Source organism: Atractosteus spatula, chromosome 20 (assembly GCF_055471065.1).
Source record: "Atractosteus spatula isolate fAtrSpa1 chromosome 20, fAtrSpa1.hap1, whole genome shotgun sequence".
NCBI classification, from domain to species: Eukaryota; Metazoa; Chordata; class Actinopteri; order Semionotiformes; family Lepisosteidae; genus Atractosteus; species Atractosteus spatula.
This window is the reverse complement of record NC_142725.1, coordinates 12,555,489-12,574,475: the sequence shown is the minus strand read 5'-3', so window position 1 is coordinate 12,574,475 and position 18,987 is coordinate 12,555,489. Positions and strand designations below refer to the sequence as shown.

The 18,987-nt window shown below is 42.2% G+C and overlaps 1 protein-coding gene across 1 annotated transcript; it reads right to left on the bottom strand.

The window, feature by feature from the left end:
- Positions 1-718: 718 nt before the first annotated feature.
- On the bottom strand, positions 719-18,836 carry emc1 (ER membrane protein complex subunit 1). Its single transcript, XM_088938313.1, has 22 exons — positions 18,729-18,836; positions 18,117-18,244; positions 17,677-17,742; positions 17,209-17,302; positions 16,751-16,879; positions 16,339-16,465; positions 15,043-15,198; positions 14,019-14,186; positions 13,390-13,461; positions 12,945-13,043; positions 11,801-11,897; positions 11,227-11,343; positions 9,449-9,648; positions 8,696-8,845; positions 8,288-8,449; positions 7,577-7,696; positions 6,522-6,659; positions 5,605-5,778; positions 4,716-4,926; positions 4,102-4,186; positions 3,628-3,757; positions 719-2,970 (listed from the first exon to the last, which is right to left on the bottom strand). Exons 1-22 carry the CDS (start codon positions 18,818-18,820, stop codon positions 2,791-2,793), a joined length of 2,895 nt encoding a protein of 964 aa, XP_088794439.1. The 5' UTR covers positions 18,821-18,836; the 3' UTR covers positions 719-2,790.
- Positions 18,837-18,987: the final 151 nt, after the last annotated feature.

The following is an 18,987-nucleotide window of genomic DNA, read 5'->3' as shown; positions in this document are numbered from 1 at the left end:
GGTAATCACAAGACAGCCTAACAGCAGGAAGTGAGGTCATCTCTAAAAGTAAACGTAAGGGGGTGGGAGAGAGAAAGAGAGATTATTGATGATGTCACACTGACGTCGGGTGTGCCCTGCGTGCTGAACGCTGATTTTATCAATCTAGTTAAATGGCCGAACATTTTTTTTCTTTTTGCCTGGAAATGCTCGCAACATTTCCATTAGAATTATCATTGGTATATCTTTTTTTTACCACAAATGTTTTTAATGTAGTTAAATCAAAGCCTTTTTTACAAGGTATGTAACCATGGTGATTGGATGACATCTTGTCATCCATTATATTTTTATGATTAATTTAGCTGTAGCTTTAAACCAGTGGCAACATTACTTTAGATAATGGTGAATAGCCTATTATGCTGTATACTGATTAATGTGATTTTTAAACTTGAGAAGTGCAAAGAAATAAAACACTGTTCAATTCATGGTGTGGGCATTGGCTTAGGAGGTTCAGTGAGATCAGTGTTAACTGTATTTCTAGTGTTGAACAGGAGTTCCAGCTATTCCCCTCAATCACTATCCCAATATTTAAAACTTGGACAGATTACAACAGGAGGGACTCTTAAATTGGGAAAATAATTTTGTCAAACTTCACACTGATTGGTGAGGGGACTTTACTGCTGCAATTTGCCGAAATTATTTTTGATCATCACCTGGCAGTCAAAAACACATCAGGTCAATTTTTAATCAGTTTATTCTGTTCTCACAATGCTGAATTCCATTATTCCAAAAAGAAATGGCAACACCTCACAAAGACTCATGCAACCACAGTACAAGAGCCTCCCTTGACTCTGCACCTTATTTTCACAGCCCTTAACACCCACCTACTCCCACAGTGCCATGCTTCCACTAGGCTATACTTCCAAACCACAACAGAGGCTTCAGGAGTTCCAGCAGAATCTGGGACAAAGCGATTGTACCATGTTCTACTGGAACATCATTGTACCAAGAGACTCCCGAGGTAAAAGTTTAGTGTTTGGGAATAAAGTCTAAGAGCTCTATATTCCCCCCCCCCCCCCCAATTACAACTGACCCAATGTAAAAGGTCAGCATAAAAATATCACGTCTGTTTCTGCTTCTTATCACATACTGCACCAATGTTCTGAGCGACTCTCTGATGTGGCCATGCTTATACTGGCAAAAACAGTCACTAAAAAAACTAATCTTTTAAAAGCAGTAAGACTAGATGATGCTCGTCTCACACAGCAGTGAAGAGTACATCTGGGAAGAACATAATATACACACTTTGCTTTCTCTTTCGTACTTGAGAACCACCGAAGCAGTTTCTCCTTATTGTCTTACAATAAATGACTTCCCACCATACATTGCAGAGGAAGGTCTAAATCTCTTTCAGTGAACATTTGTAAGGAAATGCCAACTGCAAAACTAAAGGGAAAAGACACAAGAAATCAATACAACTAAACAATGTCACAAAATAAAGATGGTAATCATTTCTTCTTTTATAGATCAAGATCTCAGTGTAGGAAACTAGTAATTCTTATTAAAATGTGAAGCCAACTAATTGATTTTGAAAGTATTTTGAAAGTGGGATTTTCAAAAGCTTAGCCCCTGAATTTAGGGATGAAGAACCACCCTTCTCTGGTTATAATAATCAGATTATTTTAAATCTTTAGGTGGTGTGAAATAATATATTTCATGTTATAAATATATTTTCCAAAAAGAGCACATACTGTATGTACCAAGCACCCAGACCTCAAGTAAATGGTTTTTTTTTATATATACACATTTTAAAAATAAGATAAAATCCAGTGCACAGCAGACTTTTGGAAAACCAATAACATTTCTGATGTTTCAAGTTAAGAATTACAAAAAATGAGATCCATTCAGTCCATTTTAGTCCATCAAATCATACCTGGGTGAATCACTTCAAATTTTAAGTCTATTATAAATAAGGTTAAACGAATGTATGTTTAAGATTAAGTTCCCCAAAAATATGCATTAATTAAAAAGAATACTGCACATTTCTTAACCATGTGCGAAGAAGTCTTCAAGTGTTCATCAGTTGAACCATCTTTTCATTTACTCTCCGACTCTGTGGCACCTCCCTCCATGCTCCCAAGACCACAAATCTCCTAAAGCTTGCATTTCAACCAGAGCCCGAACAACATCAACACAATCAGTCCATCGAAATGGCAACTCATTAACAATGAGTCACTGAAAAGTAAATATTTGTTCTATTGTAAAATAAAATGTTATGGCCAATCCTGTGTTAAATAAAGTACAATGCACAGACAGTAAAAATGAAAGGGATAGCTCAATTCAGAGCCCTCTGCTTTCTGAAAGAACTTTCAGGTGGAGAGTGGAATTCCAAGGGTGTGTCAAAGGAATCCTCTTCATAGGAGGTACATACAGTCCTTTCTTTATTAATCAAGAAATTCCAGCTAACGAGGACAACAGCTTTCCAACAGTTCTGAGATCATCTTCAAGAAAAACATTCAAGTACGGAAGATCACATGAAAAGTATTCAAGGGAAATACCCCCCAAATCATTCTGATGTCTCTTTTCCCACGTGCACGTTGTGACACTACATACAAATATCCCTAAAATTTCGCTACCAGATTCAGAGGATTCTAAATGTTGGATGATGAAGGGCTCTGGTTGGGAAGAACCTGGGTATTAGTGGTCTACAGAAAATGGGTCTGGAAACCGCTGTCCAAGTCATCCCGGCGCCGGTTTGCAGAAGGGGCGGCGTCCGTCATGTGGGGTCCCCTGGCTGAGGCAAAGCACGCCTTACCGCCAGGCGCGGTTCAGCAGCTTGACCTGGGCCAGCCGCTTCGTGATCATGGTGGCAAACACCAGGCCGAAGAGCACGCTGCTGATCAGCACGTAGTCATAGTCATCCTTCAGAACGTCGAACTGCTTCGAGGGGTAGACCCGCGTCTGGTAGATGTCCAGGCCGTATGCCACCACCTGGGAGAAAAGAGGTCAATCCATTGAGATCCGATTTGGCTCAGTGCGTTGAACCCATCCCTAGCTGTTACCGTTTGTGGGTTGTCATTCTGTACAGCATGGGTAGGCAAATTCTGGACTGTCCAATTCCTTTATTTTCTCCTGGTTGCTAGCTGTGCCACAGGCAAGCTGTGGAATAGCCTGGAACGTTAATGATTTGAGTTCCATAGCAGACAATATCATTGTATACCATGAATGTTTATATTATTATATTCCACCAATAAAGCCTTATATTTTTAAAAGTTTAAAAAGGAAAAACAAAATACAAATTCTCGTTACTACCATACTGACATTACCTTGATATGTCTCATATACAATGCTGTAATACAATATTATCTGCTGCAATACAATATACAGCTATTTTAAATATTTTATAGAGCCACAAAATAAATTATCTAAAATTTTAGGTTTCATTGCAGCTTACTGAATATATTACTTAAAATAAGTCACTTCTACCCATGAATGGATAGCAGTACAACTAATACAGTTCTCAGTTGAACACGACATGATCATTTCCTTTGATCCAATCCAGCATATATAATTTACATTGCCTTGAGTTTGTGTGTAGTTCTCTACCCTGTTTCATTGACAGCAGTCCTCCGCAGAGTCCAGACTTACCAGACAGGTAGACTCCAAACCAGAGGGGGCAGTGTAGATCCCTCTCACTCTGGACACAGTCTGATTGTAGTTAATGAACCACTCTGTGCGGATTGGCATCTCTGGGGCATAAGGTATAAGGTTCTCTTCACTGAATAACAGAAAAAAAAAGATTTCTAGTGAAAAATGGGACTTAATAATAAATACAAGCTAAAATAATTGGACAAAAGTGATCAAATGTTTTCAGGCCCACTTTTAATACCGTTTTTACAGTCTTGCCCATTTCTAGGCTTGTGGAACCCAATTCCATCTGGATACCGCTACTAATAGGGTTTCATGGCACACAGTTAGACTACTGGGGCTCTTCACAGTCATGTTATGAATTTTCCACAGAGCTGGGAAGGAGACTGTTTTCACCACGATCATTTAAACCCATGTCAGGTGTACAGCTCTGCAGACTGTTTACTAGAAAGCAGCCAAGAGTGTGGGACTCACCGGCTTTGCTCTGAAGGCACCTCCGGTCGGCGGGGATCAAGGAACATCTTGGGCAGGGAGAGGATGGCTCCAGACGGCAGCCCCACTGCAAGCAGTACAAGCCACCCCAGAATGAAAACCAACAATCCCAACGTCACAAGAGACCTTCTAAAGAAGAGCGCACCCTACACGATACCGATACTGTACGCAACTTCCAACACCTACAGTTAGTCTTTAAATATTCTCTATTGATGAAGGAAAGATCAAGAAATCTTAATTTCACTTGTTTTGGGATCGCACTGCAAGAAGTAGTGATCGATCTTGAGTGCACGAATGTAACTGCAGTAACACCAGTGTGAATGATGTCATTCTCTTAACAGATTCAGAGATGGCTGTTGGATTATTGAATTCTACATCTTCCACTGACTCCCACTATTTTTTTCCACAATGTCTGTGCTGTGTTTTATTGAAGTTGAGTGCTATTTAACTTTGTTGTTGTTGCTGCTGTTGTTGTTGTTCTGTCTTTAAGTTGGCGTTTCCTTCATGTCTTTATATTGGAGCACACATTGTGCATATGACCCGTAAAACTGAGCTCTGAACTCTAACGCCCTTGTCGTTCATCCGGTGCCTCTCACCCAGGAGATGGCGGCTGGTGATTCCCTTCTCGGTGAGGGTGGCCTCCAGCGTGCTGATGGTGGAGGGGAAGATGTAGGACTGCTGCAGCACCTGGGGGGGGTGCGGGCGGTCCAGGGAGCTGAAGGCGGAGCTGTTGTACTGCTCCGTGCCCTCGAACAGCTCCAGCACCGAGAACTCATTCCGCCGCGCCTTGGTGTTCCAGTACTCGTACTGAGAGAGGGGCAGAGAGGCGGCGAGTTAAGTTTGCCACGTGAGGCGACACGCAAGCAAGCATTTCCTTGTACTAACGTACATTTGACAATAAGAGAAAAGAGAGAAGAGAGTCTTTCCTGTTGTGACACAGAGGTGATCCAAAAGAAATCTGGAGAGATCCGAAACTCCGCTAGAGGGCCAAATGAGACAAGGAATTGCTCTGACTTCTCTGACAGCCGCGTGGTTATGCGATAACAAGATGATTGCCAGCAGCTGCTCCCATTCAGAGGAGCAGCAATATAAGAAGCAGACACGGATGTGTCCCTGTGTGTATCAGAACGTCGCTGACAGAGAACCAGCTAAGGAGCTTTCCTGCATAAAAGGCATATGATACTTTTTACATCACAGGCTCTGAAATTTCAGATTTTTTTTCTTGGTGGCAATGATCATGCTGCAGATTGAGCAAAAGCCTAGCATGAGACCTTTGTTCGTTTGTGACTGAAGTTTAGCATTTGGAACCATATTCAGTCAGATCAGGTTCAAACTTCTAAGGGCCTATTAAAACAACTGCCAATCAACCCAGATGCTCTTGGCAGGTGGTAAGAAACCAGGGTGCCCAAAATAAACCCACGCAAATACGAGGAGAACGTACAAACCATGCCGCCCACTACAACACGCAATGCCCAGGATGCTCACCACCACCCAGTTCTCGGAGTGGACGAAGTGCACAGGCCCGCGGGCTTTCCTCTGCACAGCCTCGTGAATGATGCGCCCCGTGACGCCGTCGATCAGATAGATTCCCACAAAGCTGCGCTCCTGGTGGGCATCGGTGCTCTCCGTCACCACGGCCAGCAGGTTAGGGTTCAGGTACTGGAGAGACACGCACAAGCCAGCTTGGGAAATGTACCCCTTTATTTTTGTTACCGCTGATCTCTTGAACATGTTAAATCAAGTTCTGTCACTACCTTGAGGATCACAGAGAATTAAGCGTGTTAACCTTTCACTTAAATCATAATTACTGCATCTGAGATGACTGGTTCTACATCTTTTGTTCCCCGTCTGATAAAACAACACAGCTGACTCTGCATATGCAGGTCTGAACAATTGTTCTCATAAAAACTCAAGGAGAAATTAGTTTTCCAAGATGTATTTCTAGCAGTTTTTCATGACTTCCAACTTCCTTCAATTTATCATAAAATATAATACATTTAGTTGTTCAGTTTATCAACTGGGTTTAGCCATCGTACAACTCTAATATACTGTTATTACATTGTTTAGCATTTTCTGTTATCTTTCCAGAGCAATTATTTTCTTTACATTTTCAATTGTTTTCTGGCTTGGAAATTAAATTGGCAATTTATCACTATGCGATTGGCCTTTTTTGAGATCATTTTATCAGAATAAATCTTCAATGCTATCGATTGCATTATGTAAGATTTAAAGAAAGTACTAGCATTTTATTGTATCTCAGTCCTGGTCACTTTCCCTGCATGAATTCCTGTAGCTCAGTTCAGCAGTACTGCTAGAGAGTGGGTCAGAACCTCGGTTTCCCACGACGAAACTTGCTGCTTTTTTCCCCAACCTGACTCAGAGAAATGAAGGCCGAGGGTTACCTTGAAGAGTACGCTGCGATCACCCATCACGCGCCCCTGAGAATGCACATGCTCGTTAGCTCTCTTCCCTTTCACTGTCACAATCCTCTGCACCTCTGTGGGAATGACCACCTCCCAGATCAGCTCAGTGGACAGGTCCTAAAAGAAGGATCACACGTACACTCTTACCACAGACCAACACTTCACAGGTTTGTGATAGACCAGCCATACAGTATGTATGCACCGGCAGTATTGATTTCAGCCACAGGAGGTCAGCCTGACACACTTTGTGTCAGAGCATTGAGAAGGCTGTGCTGAACAAGGCTTGTGTGCATTTACATGGGGCTCCAGGTTGTTATCTCAATGCATCACAGCAGAACACAATTTAAGGTTTCTTTAAATAGTCAAAAAAATGACGGTGAAGGGTATTTTACAGGACACTGCTTTTAAATATCCCAAAAGTTAGGGAAGTCTTGCTGTACACTGTGGAATATTTTCAAAATGTGAAAGAAAAGTATTTAACTTCTGGTTCTTGAGCTCTGCCTGGAGCGAGACAAAGGGGCTTTTTAATTTCTTGAGAATCCCAATAGGAAAAGCTACAGATTACCGCAAAACCAGACCAACAGGTTACAGTTTCAGGTCAGAGTGGGGAGCACGTTCGCTTTTTCCGTGAGGTCGTCAAAGGAAAAGAACTACAGGAGCACTGTTGAGCTCACTCTCCCAGAAGTCAATCTGCTCCCGTGGGAAGGAGGCAAAAAGTCTTCAGAGATCGATCGGAACAGATTAACAGTTTGAGAAGGGTTAAATTAGTTAAAGTTAAATTATTACACAAGGAGTGGCCAAAGATCCCCTCATGCTCATTCCCTCTCCTTGACTACTCTGTCCTCAGGGATACAAGGATAATGAGCCACGAAGAGGAGGTTTATATATATATAGTCCCCCATTGCAGCTAGAACTCTAAGAAGGATCTTCCACAATGCAGATCCCTGTTGATCTAAGCACACCGCATAAGGGGGTTTCACCCAGAGAACCAGCGCGGGGTCAGGAATCCACGCAGGCGGTCTGAGAGGAAATACCTTGCGCAGTCGGAAGCCAGCCAGCCTGCCCTGGGCTGAGTCCACCAGGTAGAAGAAGATGGAGGGGGCCATCTCCTGCAGCTGCTGCAGGACATTCTTTGTGGAGGGAAAGGCTGTGACCTGGGTGAATGCCGCAGAAAAAGCCAGGCAAGAGACACACACAAACACACACAGTTGTCAGTAGGCAAACGTTTCCCTTTTCAGGAACTCACTCCCAATCAACATCAGAAATGCAACTATTTTAGATTATTTTCAATTCAGAGTGAAAACCTTTCCTTTAGAATATAACCTTTAACCAGCTTTGTAATGGCCTATGCTTTGGTTTTTAGTTGGTTCAGCTTGCCTTGGATGCTTTAGTATGAAATGCTCTTAAGAAGAGTACATTTCTGTTATATTTTATCCTCTCAGGTACTAGGCTAGCAGTCTTCCTTTGTTAAGAGCATGGAGACATATCTCTCAGCATAGTTGTTTGTCTTTAGTTGTAACTCTTTAAGAAAAGGGGGTGTCTGTGTGTACAATACCTGAAACTGGTCTAGATAGGAATTGAATTACAACATGCATGTTGAGAGCAAAACAGAATTGTGCCTTTGGATTACTTTTTTTTAACTAGAGCATTTTAGGGCAAAAAAATCAGATTTTTTAGAAGAATCTATATCTACATATGTGATTTACAATTTAATATGTGACATAAAAATAAAGATCCTCTCTCACCTTGTACTGGTCATCAATCAGCAACAGGACCTTGGCATAGTCCTGATCCATCAGGGGCAGCAGCAGGGACTGGAGAATAGGACGTCCCAGGACAGGGGGGGTGATATGACTCCTTTTGCCAAAAATGGGGTTAAACACATGCAGGGTGCTCAGGCCGGTTTCCTGCAAGTACACACACATTTGTTACACAGACTACATGAACAGCACATCTCATCTCAAACCAAAAAGAACAAGAACATAAAGAAATTTAAGTTAAAAAAAGAAGTCAAGTCAATCTCCACTCTTACATTCTAGCAGTTCAGAAGCGTAATACAACAACTTAACACAACATTCAGGATTTTACAACTGGAGACAGAAAATAAGAGGCTGCTGTCTGGACTCGGTGTATCCCAGGGTACATCGGTGTACCTTGTCCTTGATCAACAAGGTGCATTGTGGCGGATGGGGGAAGTGGGCAGTCGTCCTTTGTACAACCAGCTTGAAGGAGGCACTGGGCTGGATGTCGTGTAGGTAGTGCTTCCACAGCACGGTGCCCGACTTGCTGTCGATGCCAAAGAGCTGCAGCAGGAAGAAGCGCCAACAACACCCCTTAGTTAACATGCACATTCCCGTTTAACTGCCAAACCGGAGAAGCTTCGACCAACACGAACTGCAAACATATTAAACAAACGTCCACTGATCCTCTAGTCGTAAGTACTGGAGCATTTCTCTTAAATAATCCCTTGCAAAACATAAATGCCAGAACTTACAACTGAAACGGTCACTTTTTAATGTTGCATTGCTGTTCTTTCTGTAAAATGACTACTAAGATCTGAACACTGTCTCATTTCATTAAAATACCAGCATTCTCAAACTACCAACTACAACAAATAAACTGCCACTTTTTAATTAGGAACTATACTAATCAATAAGTGAACCCTCTAAATAACTGAGGAGTATAATCTCACAGAGGAGACATAGAATATGATTGTGCTTCCATTTCATCTTTGTGTTGCCTTTGCAATGTATGACAGGACCAGATTGTGTGAAACGGTTTCAGGATGCTCTGAAGTGAAATTGTATGTCCATGCTTGTTATTTGACACAATACCCAGAAGATGAACTGATACAGAGTTCACAGAAGCAGCTGAAGGAGTCGTGTCGAAAGAGCAGGCGGCCTTACCTTCCCCGATGCTGTCACCATCACCATCATCTTCTGCAGGTTAAACTCGTCGCGGGCCAGAGTCTCGATGGTGACTTCGTTCTTAACGTGGTTGCGGGGTTTGCGGGCGTCGTAGAAGAGCTTCCACAGGTGGGCTGTCCAGGCCTGCAGCAGGATGAGCTGGGACGACAGGCGCTTCAGCACCATTCCCAGCAGACCGTCTTGGGGAAAAAACAAGAGCCGCGGGCCATAAGGACTACAGCTCAACCGCTGGGTCCCGTCTGCACTTCTGTATACTGATCCTCTCTCTTTACACAGCTTCAGACTCATAATCCTCATGATCGAATCCACCGCTTCTTCTACTACTGTCAACAATATTAACTACAAATGGGCTAGATAGACCACACAATCCTCTTGTTTCTTACCATTCTTATGTTCTAATATCTGTATTTTATGTCAGGGAGTAGCAAAGTCAACTTGCTGGAGGGCTGTGGTGTGTTCTGGCATATGTTGTACTCAGAACTCACAGTTATGTATTTGTTCATATAATTGTAATTAACAGGCTTCGCATTAAAACCTCACATTACTCGTCGGGCTTCAGAATGTTTGAGGTACTGCACCCTCAATCTATCAACAATAAAAAATGATATATATATAAGGGTCAGAGCAGCCTACTTACTCCCTTTGCACAATTATGTACAAGAAACACAAGCTTGTACACTTTACCTTGAATAGCTGGATCCAAACGTAGCAATGAGAGGAATAAAGAAACACCGTAAGAGAGAGGCTTAGAGATCAGACTGGGGATGGGAAGGAAGTAGTAAAATGTTGTAGTCTTTGTAAGCTTAATAAGACACAGTTACACGAATACATAAGTTCAAAGAAATTGTTCACAACAAGCACACCAGAGAGCCAGAGCTTTTCCAAATTAACTATCTAGTTAGACAATCCTAAAATGCCACATCTAGTCTTCTATTAATAGCTGTTAATTCTCTCCAATTCAACGTTCTGTTCTCAACATTGCAGTTTGGGAAACAAGCATTTCAACAATCTTCAAGAAACCATTTTGCATGGCTATAAAAAGAAAATGCTTAGACACAGATCACACAGCGGCCGTGTCTGAAGTGTTCTGAAAAAGGACCCGATGTGTATTGATTTTTTCTAAGTGATTGTTTACCGGGAAAGGTTTGTATAGTTTTGGATTTCAAGGGAAGCTTGTCGTTTGTTTTGAGAGTGGGATGATCTACTGTCATAATTAATCAAAACTGTTTCAGAATGTCAGAAACCGGGTCACGTCAATAAAATGTCACACAGGCACGAGCAAGCCTAGTGCGCATAGCTGTGCAGAAACCAGCCTCATCTTCACACTCTTCTTGGATAGACGAGCAGATATAGGAGGAGCTTCTGTCCTATTCATACAGAAAAGTCTGTAGTGCAACATTATGTTTTTTAACAGAACTATGCTAACGAGGAATGCCCAATTGTGTCGTTATGTTGCAGCTCACAGCGATGAATCATATAACCACAGTGGAAAAATGAGGGGGGGCACCCAGAGGTTCTAGACATGTTCGGAAAACTGCTTGGTGAATCCTGGTCATACCTGGGTAGTGACCAGAACTGGACTGGAACCTGGATGTCTGGATAACAGAACTGCCTGGGCATGTGCCTTCACGGGCTAAGCCAAGTGCAACATTTTACTTGAGTTAAAAGAAGTTAAAATACACCAGTGTATATCGTTCATATCTTCAAATAAAAATCCTAACTGAACGCAGTAAAGAAAGATAATTTTTTTGTATTACCAGCTTTCTTGCCAAACTCCCCCTCCAGCTCAGCTTGGGTTCCCGTCAGCGGCAGATCCACCATCTCCATGGTAACGACCTCTGCCAGAGCCTCTTCTCTGGACCACAGCACCCTCCCTGAGACAGGAAGCCATTACCAGACGCTCCGCGGACAACACACAGCTCACACGCATAGATTTCTCCACCTTTCTCTGAAGGAGGGAGCCTCTCTCACGACCACCCTCTTCCTATTCTGTGTTCACTGACGTTGGCAATAAATTGAAAGAAAATCAGCCACAATGAAAGAGATTGTTTTCCGGTGCGACACAGAAATAAAAGTCAAATATATTCTTCAAGATCCCCTTTTCTATCCAAAGGAAGCAGCAATTACTAAACAAATATATGCATGGTCTGATGTAAGCAACTGGATCATGTAGGTAATGTCTGCAGAATCTGAGTTCAGATCAATGGAAACTGCCAGTATTTAGATCTTGATTCGCCACAGATGAGGCACGAGTTGGCCACCCTGCAGCCGAAACTGGAACCTCTGACTTTACCCCACAGGGGCAGCAACACCTGGGCTTCCTTCTCCTACCTGGCTGCTGAATGAAGGTCAGGGCATGATCCTCAGTCTGTACCAAGACCCGGTAGCCAACAGAGTCATCTTTCTTCAGGAACGCGTGTACATAGAGCTGAGAAGGAGGAAAAGTGGCAGACGTTTAACTTCACAGCTAAACGTCTCTCCACAGCAGCTCTTATTCAGAGCAGCTGCACCACTCTGGAGCTGCAGGTATGGTCTGGGCATGGAGGAGAACCAGGGCAGGGCTTTCACACTCCTCCAGTGTCAGTCAGAACTTTAATTTACCATAGGAGCACACCTGATAATGACGATATCATGTGGAACTATGATCAACATTACTCCAAACAATACACCTGGTAACACCAGAGCAGGGAACTGCAACTGCAAATAAAGGATTATCGTTGGTAAAAACAGAAATAAGGATGTTTAAAAACATGCCTGGGTGACTGGACGACCCAGAAAAATGAGGATCAATGTTGGTGCTTCTTTCATATTTATGTTCGCTTCTAAATCAAATGAAGTTTCAGCTCCCGGACTATAACATCAAGTAGTTATTTTTTAAAGAAAACCAAAATGTTACTATATTTTTTCCCTTTATTGACACTCTAGACTAAAAGTTGTCTATATCATCAAGATAATTACCAAAACAGCTTTATTTTTTGCTTTGTTTTCAATTTATATTTGACTTTTACCATGTTTGTTTCTGAACTATAAGCAATGTAAAAACAGCTATGTCCCACTTCAAAACAGAGACAGATCCTGATAGCATACGAACCATGGGATTACACTGTGCCTCACTTTGGCACTGAGTTTATACTATGGATCAAACTCAAGTGACAGATAAAATCTCAAGGATAAATGAGTACTTTTGAGATTCTGGGTGTTTTGAGATTTTAAGAACTACACAATGGGGTGCACTTATGCACACTGATGAATTCCAGGCTTGATGAAGAAAAAAAACTACTAACTGACTGCCATCTACTAGAGATTGGAAGAGAAGGCATTGAAATGACAGCAAAAGTATTGCACATGTATTCCCCCCTTGTAACTTAAGAGTTATTTTGTCTTTCTAAATCAAGACCCCTATGTACACTGTACTGGGCTGCACAGCCCAGCTGGGGTAGGAGCTTGTGCGGAGTGAGGTGACTGTCCTACTCACTCTCTCTGGCCGTCCACCACTGGGGTCCATGTGGTAGATGATGGAGGTGTCCAGGAGTCTCCTCCCAGATGTTGCAGAGTACAGATTGATGCTGCAGGCCTTGAGGGGAGGAAAGGACGGAGGGTTACAAGCCTGAAATTTCAACCGGATCAATTGTGGTGATCAACAATGAATATCATGGCATGGCATTACAGCTATCTGAGCTTAGCACTGTTATTTCTGTTAAATGGCTTACTGGGAGAAGATACAGCAGTTCAAAATTTAATTTGCAAGGTAGATCAGTGCATATTTTTCACCACAGCTGGCACACATGGCAAGGTAAGTCATAATCCTAGCAACCAGGTACAGACCTCCTCCAAAACATTCTTCAATCACAAATCACTGTATATGTATTGGGGGAAACTACAACTGCTGCTTTGCTCCCCAGTTAATCTGATTCACTCACGGTGTTGTTCTTAGGCGTCATGACAGCAGCCACAGTCTTCTCCCCAGTCGTAGCGAAAGACACCAGGAAAGCCTGAAACATTTCCCAACATCATCCGCTTACTTCAGTGGTTCTGAGCCTTTGAAACAACGTCCCCCTTTCAGTTAACACAACGCAACAGGCCCCTCTTTGGTGTATGAGCTAATAAATGTATTTGAATATTTGAAAAAATGATTTTATTTCAATAACTATTTGTGACCAATCTTACACAACCAAAATTATTTTTAGATAGTGAAACAGATTTAATGTAGCATGATCTAAATTCGTATTTGAATTTCAGTTGATTTAAGAATTTGCCTCAAACACTATCAATGTGAGCTCTGATGCTGCATATTTGGCACAAGCTTTGAAATTCTCAGTTTTGTGGAAAAAAAGAGCACAATGCAAGCTACTTTCAACATCAAACCTGTTGCGGAGATTTTTCTGATCATCGGAAGTGTAAACATCCAGCCTCAAGCAGAGAGGTAGATGAAATTGAGGATTCGCAGAGGTTTTTATGTTCAATGAGTGTGATTGGATCAGACTTTGTCTACTAGATTTTGCTAACTGATGCTCTAGAATGAAAAGCGCTGGAGGCAGCTCCTCCTTACCGGCTGGAATGCCCGGAGGGAGATAACCAGGCCGTCGCCGAGCTGCAGCAGGGTGTGGTGATCGGGGCCGAGCTGCAGGAAGAACTCGGGGAGCGGGGGCCGGGCCGGGTTGGGCTGGGTGGACACAATGACTGGCTGGAATCCAGGGGACATCTCGAGATCCAGAGACTGGCGAGAGATCGAGAGGGAGGAGGAGCACAGCGTTAACAAGGGCTCCCAACAGCACCTGCTGATGGGAATGGCTTATTTCCTCCACACTACACCATTTCCATCTAAAGCATATATATATATGAAAAACACTCTTTAGACAACCATAGTAATTTAAAAAACTTATTAAATGAAAAGAGTAAATTTAATAAGTCCTCCTTTTGAAAATCCAGTCTCTCTTATTTTTTCTTTAACAAAAATGGCTATTTATGTGCCCATCCAATTTATTATCGCTAACCATGTCTTATGTCTCAGCTCACAGCAATGAGCCCTGCACCCACATGGGGAGATGAGAAGGCACAGACACGCTCCTCTGACACAGCCAGCTATTAAACCATTCAGCTTTTGTCATGCCACAAGGGCTGTGGACATGTTTAGGGGGGTCAGTGCTGATGGAAGAGGTGGCCAGGAAGTCTTACGGGTCACTGTTTTTTTGCTGGGAGATGAAAATACACTGCCTGACGAGCCCCAGAGTCACCTGGTGGGTCTGAGCAAACTGCCATCACTTGGACAATGCCAGGCCCACTCAGCTAGTGAAATAGCCCAGGATCAAACTCACATCATAGCGCTTGACACTGCACTTCTCCAGACATCCAGGAGCCCCTAGCTTAAATTCTGTCAGCATTGACGATGCACAAATGTACTATACATCCTGATGTGTTACACCAGAAAAAATCTGGTGAAGAAGTCGACCAAAAAAATTACATTTTAAAATGTACTTAGAAAGAATCACCTCATTAATTGTGCTGAAACGCAGTGGCAGTGACGCCCACGTACACGGAGCCCTCTCAGTAAAAGCTCTGAGCAGCCAGCTTACCTGCAGCAGGATCTGCTTCATATCCTGCTGGTGGTCAGTGTCCAGGGGCAGGGTGTAGAGGGACTGGGTGGTGGGGTCAACACACACCAGGACCCCAGTGCTGACCACTGCACAGCCTGGCTGCAGACTGGCCAGCCACGGAGCTTCCACAGACCTCTGCAGAGGACAGTACAGCATCATTTTAATATGGTGAATATGTTTTAATATGGTTAATGGTTTATATGGTATGGTTTAATATGGTGAATCCCATTGGTAACACACGTGGCTTGCCATGTACACATGTATATAAGGCATCAGCATTGTCAAACTAAATATAATGGTGTTAAAACCTTGTAAAATGTGCTCCTTTCAGTATGTACTCTGCTACTGCATATTTCTCACATATGAAATACTACTTAGTAAGACACCGTCCATAAATGCCTTGTTGACTGGCTGCATAACTACAAATCAGAATCTTAAAATTTAAAGATGATGCAGTCAGGCCTGTGTCTAAAAGCTCTACCTGGCTTTAGGTTGTGACATGCCTGAAATACCTGAATCTTTGTGCTGTATTTCAAATAATTCTTGCAGAGAGTTTATCATGTTAACAGCTGCAGTTTAAACTTTAAACACTGAACTTCAAATCCAGTAAACTAAATAAACACAGCTGAGGCATTTATTTCTAGCAAAGCAAACACATATTTTGGAAAAATATATTCACAGAGATATCATTTCTTTGTGACAAAATGACATGAAAACTGCATATGAAATACCTTCATACTACATATGAAAAATGCACCCCATTGTGTAGTTCTTAAAATCTCAAAACACCCAGAAGAAAGATCAGTTCTTGCAACCAGCACAGCTAGAACCCACTTGGATTTGTGTCAACTCTGTTATCAAGACAAACAGCTTTCGTTGTCCTATCTTCCAGGAGAACAATATTCTCAATATTATCACATAAAATGTTAAAAGTCATAATAGTAAAAATAAGCTCTAAACTATGGCATGATAATGGCACTCTGAAAAAATTACTAAAAAAACATACAGTAACTGTACTGTTGCAATATACTGTTATAGTTCTTAGGGGCTAAAGAAGCATTCAATACACAGAACAGAGACTAAATGTTCTTTAAATGGTTCTTCAAATGTGAATGGCTTATCATGGCCAGTAAAATAAGTGTAGAGTTCAACACATTTTACTGTTGAAGTAGTTCAATTTCAGGCTTCTTCAAGTTTAAAAAACAGATAATATCCTAAGAAGCTTCTTTGCTTAAGTGATACGTCGACATTTATTGTCGATGAGGGCATGCTTACCTGTTTCATTATCTCTCCATCCTCAATGTTGTAGGCAATGATGACAAGATGGGAGTGAGGCACTACTCCCAGCACATAGACCTCTCCACTACCCCCCGAGTACACGGTCTGGTACTGCACTGTCTCACTGCAGGAAACACAAGATCCCACACTTTGATCTCCTTTTTCAGACACACAGTGTTCTTGTCAAGGCTTTACACTTCAATAGACTCCAATAACTGTTGAGAATTACTGGGTTTCATTGAGCCAAATGTATTTTAACTTGAGTAATTCACCATATTATAAGGTGGAGCTATCATGATAAAATTCTCCTGACAGGCTGTACTGCTGCTCATGATTCCATAGCAGCCACTAAAACACTGGGGATTGGGTTTGGAAAGGAGGGAAACAAGCCATCATTCCTCTGACCTACCTATCTGGCAGGTTCTCCACCCATCTCTGATGGCCGTTGGAGAGGTAGTGCAGGGAGATGGCACTTGTCTTCAGCACGGCCACATACTTCACCGAGTCCTGCAACCCTACGAAAGTGGCCGCCTGAAAACTGTGCCAAAGAAACAGCAGGTTTTGTCAGCCACTTCAAACACTTCACTGACAATTAACTAGCAAAAAGCGTAAAAAGTGCAGAACTCTTGAGTATAAAGAAGGCATTAACATTTAAAGTACCATACTTATAACATACATCTTCATGTAAAGCAGTATGCTGAATACGTTCCGGGAAACACATAAGTGCAATTTTAATTTTGTTTACAAGAGTGTAGAATGAGTACTTTTAAAATTTAAAAGTTTTCAAAAGCACTATTTTTTAACAGCTCGTTAAAAACTAATTAACACCATCTGGGGTGAGACAGCTACAATCACTGGTTCATTAACCTTCCAGTGTCCAACAGGGTCTCCCAGTTTAAACCACCAACGTTGGTTTCCCAAGAGCGCAGCAATCGCCCATTTCCAGACACCACCACTGCATCTGGGGATAAACGCAAACAGAACAGTAAGCCAAAACAGCAATCATGATGCCATCTGACTAACCTTCCTTCGCCTCATGATTCTAGGGCAACACCTGGTATTTTGCATCATGTACATTATGCAGTACAGCAAAACTGCTACTCTTAATGTCATTTTCTTACTGTAACATCACATTGCAAATTAATATGGCAGTGCAGTAACTCTCATAAGCCACTGATCTCTATTATGGAAAACAGGGATTAGTTCTTGTGACTTTATAAAGACTTTCAATTAATAAAGTAAAAACAGCAGTCTTTATAAAACACAAGCACAGAAACCAGACTGATGCTACTAGTTATTTTGCTCCATTGCACTCCAGGAAAGAGCTGGACTCACCTTGACCATGGAACAGCATCGTTTCAATGCTTCCCTCTGGCCCACTCTTGTCCACGTGCCTCCAGACTACACACACGGAGGAGAACAACATCACAGACCACGAGAGAACTGACAACAACCCCCTCGAGACTCGTCAGATATTGAACATGTTTTTACTGAGAATGTCATCTGTCAGCAATTAACAGAAGTCTGCCTAGGAATGGTCAGATCTGGTACCAGTTCAAATTATAACAAGGTGCAAGGTATCCAGCGAAAGACTTTGCTGAAACACTCAGGAACAGCACTATGCCCCCCTTTAAAACACGTCTTGCTGATTAAATGTATTTTTCACTTTTAGACGAACAGTCCAGGAGACTAGTGGAGATTTGGTACATTTTCCAGAGGATGTAGACAGCAAGTTCAGTCAAAGACCCATATTCTGCAAGTCTGCTTCTACTTACAAATTTCTCCATTCCTGGAATTGAGGGAAGCGATAATATTCTGCTCGGTGGCCAGCAGGAGCTTTTTGGATACCTGCGTTTGGATGTCGAAATAGGCGAAGCGTACTCTGCCTACATACTGCTGTCTCCTGTGACAGAGAACACACGGATGCCGTCACTGAAGAGCTATTTCATTAAAAAGGCTATGGACAGTACAAAAACATACATTCAATGCACAAAATGCTCGGCCTCGCCTCCTTCTTGGAACGAAGGTGGACGGATTTTCCATCTTTCAAATACTCAAGAGTTAAAGAACCAGCCGCTGGATTTTGAACTGATAAAAAACTCATCGTTCGACCTACAACACATTTTCATCTAGTTAAACCAAAACTGCAAAAACTAAGGGTACTGTTCCGTACAAAAACTAAATTACCACGGTTTCACACACTAAAACCGCACACGAAGGACACGCTTACACAGACTAGGAAGCGTTACATTTGTTCAAAAGCTAATATGTCCAATACACTCGGGAATCTGTCACAGCCCTCTTTCATTAACGAGCAGTGCTGCTCCAGGTACAAAAAACACATTTTCCGTCCAAAACGATCGCGTTTAACTGAAACCGTAACTCACCAGTCAAACTTCCCGACCTGATCTTCAAAAACAGCAGCAGAGTGATATACTAATAAGGAGAAAAACGCGAAACCGGCCAAAAAACCTGCCATAGTGAAATAGAAAGACCTCCACTAGCCCACAATCCACCGGGAGACGAAGTTGAGAAAGATAAAAATGTACTCCCTCCAAATTGCCAGATAGAATACGAATTTGAAAAATAAAATAAAAATTCCAGAACATGTATTTAATGTATTTATCGCACGAACATAATTATATG

What these genes read in the sequence shown, in the direction of transcription:
- emc1 (XM_088938313.1), bottom strand. Translation starts at nt 18,820, where the DNA reads ATGGCAGGTTTTTTGGCCGGTTTCGCGTTTTTCTCCTTATTAGTATAT. An exon ending in CCTTGTTGATCAAGGACAAG is followed by an intron (nt 8,450 to 8,695) that starts GTACACCGATGT and finishes GTGTACTTGCAG; the next exon opens with GAAACCGGCCTGAGCACCCT. An exon ending in GTGCCTTCAGAGCAAAGCCG is followed by an intron (nt 3,758 to 4,101) that starts GTGAGTCCCACA and finishes TCTGTTATTCAG; the next exon opens with TGAAGAGAACCTTATACCTT.